General features: G+C 56.1%; 1 protein-coding gene across 1 annotated transcript in view; it reads right to left on the bottom strand.

The window, feature by feature from the left end:
• Positions 1–453: 453 nt before the first annotated feature.
• Positions 454–2,832, bottom strand: part of NDUFB6 (NADH:ubiquinone oxidoreductase subunit B6) — a 2,711-nt gene continuing 332 nt past the window's right edge. The window contains exons 2-4 of the mRNA XM_085315666.1: positions 2,717–2,809; positions 2,031–2,075; positions 454–608 (exon numbers count right to left, since the gene is read on the bottom strand). Coding sequence (XP_085171792.1) covers positions 540–608; positions 2,031–2,075; positions 2,717–2,809 — 207 coding nt within the window. The 3' untranslated portion in view covers positions 454–539. The remainder of the gene's footprint in view (positions 609–2,030; positions 2,076–2,716; positions 2,810–2,832) is intronic.

Below are 2,832 nucleotides of genomic sequence, written 5' to 3'. Positions count from 1 at the left end.
TGCAAAGCCTGAAGATTACAGTTCAACTGTCCTGCCTGCTGTCCCTTCAAGGAAAGCAACAGCAGGGCTGAAAGTCAGGGGAATCTACCTTTCACTCTGGTGGCTGCAACTTCCAGGGAAAACTTGGCTACTTTTGTTCTCCTTCCCAACTGGATTCTTCATTTGGGGAAAAGGCAATTCCAGGCAGACCACGCTGCCATCAGGCTACTTCAYGGGTTGGGATGCGGGTGCGGAGCGCTCAGCAGGCTGCCGCCCAAGAGTTCCACTTCTGCCATCCCCTACTGGCCGAGATACAGCGCTGAGGGGGGAGGGAGGTCGCAGGGGCTAGGRAGGAGTGGTAGATCGACAGAGATTAGCGGTAAAAGTCACTGTAGGCAAAGGAAACGCCCGTGTGAGGAGCAACTGGAACAAAACTGACTAGATAGGAAGTAAATGAAGGAACAGATGAAGGGATACAGAATAAAGAGTYATTTATACAACAGACAAAGCAGCTGCAGTTACCACCTTGCTTGATGAAGAAGGACGTCAGCATTTAACCATCAGTGGTGACCACCAGGWTCTTCTTTCAGGGGTGGAAAAATTTCTCCTGTCTCTAGAATTCTGTCCCCCTAATGRAACCAAGGAGAACGCGGTGAGTATTTTCTCATACACAAAATGTAKTCCTTCCACACAGTATAGCCTTTCAACTAGCCTCTAACTGCCCCCACATCCAGACAAAAATGTACTTCAAGGCATTCACAACGCTATTAGCACCCACTTCCATTCACTCAACATTTCTAAAGAGGCTGACATAGCATCATAGCCAAAGTATCCAAAGTCTGTACTTGCTTGATCCTTTCCCACACCCCACCCYGCCTTYCAGCTGCAGCATGGAAGCCTTTAAAGAGAACACTGCTTTACTCTCCCYCYTCATAAGCTCATCCACCTCAGTGGTCAGCRACACAACTCTAGCCGTGGGGACAGCTGAGTGTGGAGGGCCTCTGCRGAGGCCCGGGACTGAGCTCTCGCAGCTGGAACTCTTAGCCTACTCCTCCACTCCCCCGGGACACAAAGAGTGCTCAGAAATCCTGTAATCATTATGCAGTGGTGCTGCCATTCAGAAAGACCTGGACATGCTGGAGAGCTGGGCAGAGAGGAACCTCATGAGATTCAACAAGGGCAAGTGCAGAGTCCTGCACCTACAGAAGAAAAACCCTAGGCACCAGTACAAGCTGGGGGCTGACCTTCTGGGGAGCAGCTCTGCAGAGAAGGACCTGGGAGTGCTGGTGGATRACARGYTGACTATGAGCCAGCAATGTGCCCTCATGGCCAAGAAAGCCAAYGGTCTCCTGGGGCRTATTGGGAAGACTGTTGVCARCAGGTCGACGGAGGTGATCCTGCCCCTCTACTCAGCCCTGCTGACGCCTCATCTCYAGTACTGTGTCCAGTTCTGGGCTCCCCAGSACAAGAGAGRCATGGMGCTACTGGAGAGAGTCCAGTGTAGGGCCACGAAGATGATCAGAGGGCTGGAGCACCTGCCCTGTGAGGAACAGCTGTGAGAGACTGAGGGGAGATCTTATCAATGTGGATAAGTACCTGAAGGGAGGGTGTCAAGGGGATGGGGACAAGCTCTTTTCAGTTGTCCCGTGTGATAGGGCAACAGGCAATAGCCAGAAATTGAACCACTGGAAGTTCCGCCTGACCGTGAGGGGGAATTTCTTCACTGTGAGAGTGACAGGGCACTGGCACAGGTTGCCCAGAGAGGTTGTGGAGTCTCCTTCTCTGGAGATATGCAAGGCCCGCCTGGATGCAACCCTGTCTGACGTGCTCTAGGTGACCCTGCTTGAGCAGGGAGGTTGGACTAGATGATCTCCAGAGGTCCCTTCCAACCTTACTGATTCTATTCTACACTATTCTGTTCAGGACAAGCTGTCCACAGGAGCGAGCAGAGCCTTTTAGATGKAACCCGTGCAGTGGGTTTGCAGAARTCACCCCTTTTCCCCCCTGAATCTTATGGAGCTGGAAGGGAAAGCAAATACTAACAGACTTACCGGAAATATCCGCGGATTTGATTCAACCACACCATACGGCGTTTTCTGAAGGGCGCAGGCGGGAGGAAGGGAGCAGGAGAGAGGGAGGTGGGAGAAAGAAAAGGGCGCGTTACTCAGGCGACGTACGAAAGCCTTGCAGAACACGCAACACGGCCCTTCTGAAGTACAAGCTCTACAGAGTAGAGGTCATTTTGGGCCTGCTTCTTCCCACAAGATAGATAAATACCTGAGGCTAACCAGATCATAACTCTCCAGCAAGACACCACCGCAGGAACGGGAGGTCTCGCCCGTCACCCATTTACTGTCCCTTTCCCTCCCGCACGTCAGCGGTTGCGGTCTGGCTGCACAGATTCCACCCTCTTCTCCCCAGCTTTCAGYCCGTCGYGTCTTTCGCAGGCCATTTCCCCCCTGCTCTTCGCGCCTCCAGACCGCCGAACTCCAGCCCCGGCCTCTCCTCGCGGCGCACGCCGAACAAGCCTCCGGCCGCCAGCAATCGGGCCGCGGGCGCCCGCGCTGCCCCGGCCGCCCCAGGCGCCCTGCTCCAGCTGCTCCACCGCCGCCTCCGCTTCGCCAGCGAGCGCGACAGCCGCCCCCGGCGCCGCCGCCCGCCTCCCCCCGCCGGGGCCGCGGGCGCCCGCGGGGGCCGGCGAAGGCTCCGCAGCGGCGGCAGCGCAGCCCGCACCTACCATAACGTGGTACTTGACGTAGTAGAGCACGGCCCAGCCCGGCACCAGGACCCGCGTCACGGCGAAGATGCTGCCTCGGTACGCGCCGAACACCTGCGGCGACAGCGACACGCGTC

Source organism: Rhea americana, unplaced genomic scaffold (genome assembly GCF_003343005.1).
Source record: "Rhea americana isolate MKP2758 unplaced genomic scaffold, rheAme1 scaffold_433, whole genome shotgun sequence".
Classification (NCBI taxonomy): domain Eukaryota; kingdom Metazoa; phylum Chordata; class Aves; order Rheiformes; family Rheidae; genus Rhea; species Rhea americana.
The sequence above is the reverse complement of the archived record's forward strand: the minus strand, read 5'-3'. Positions and strand labels throughout refer to the sequence as shown.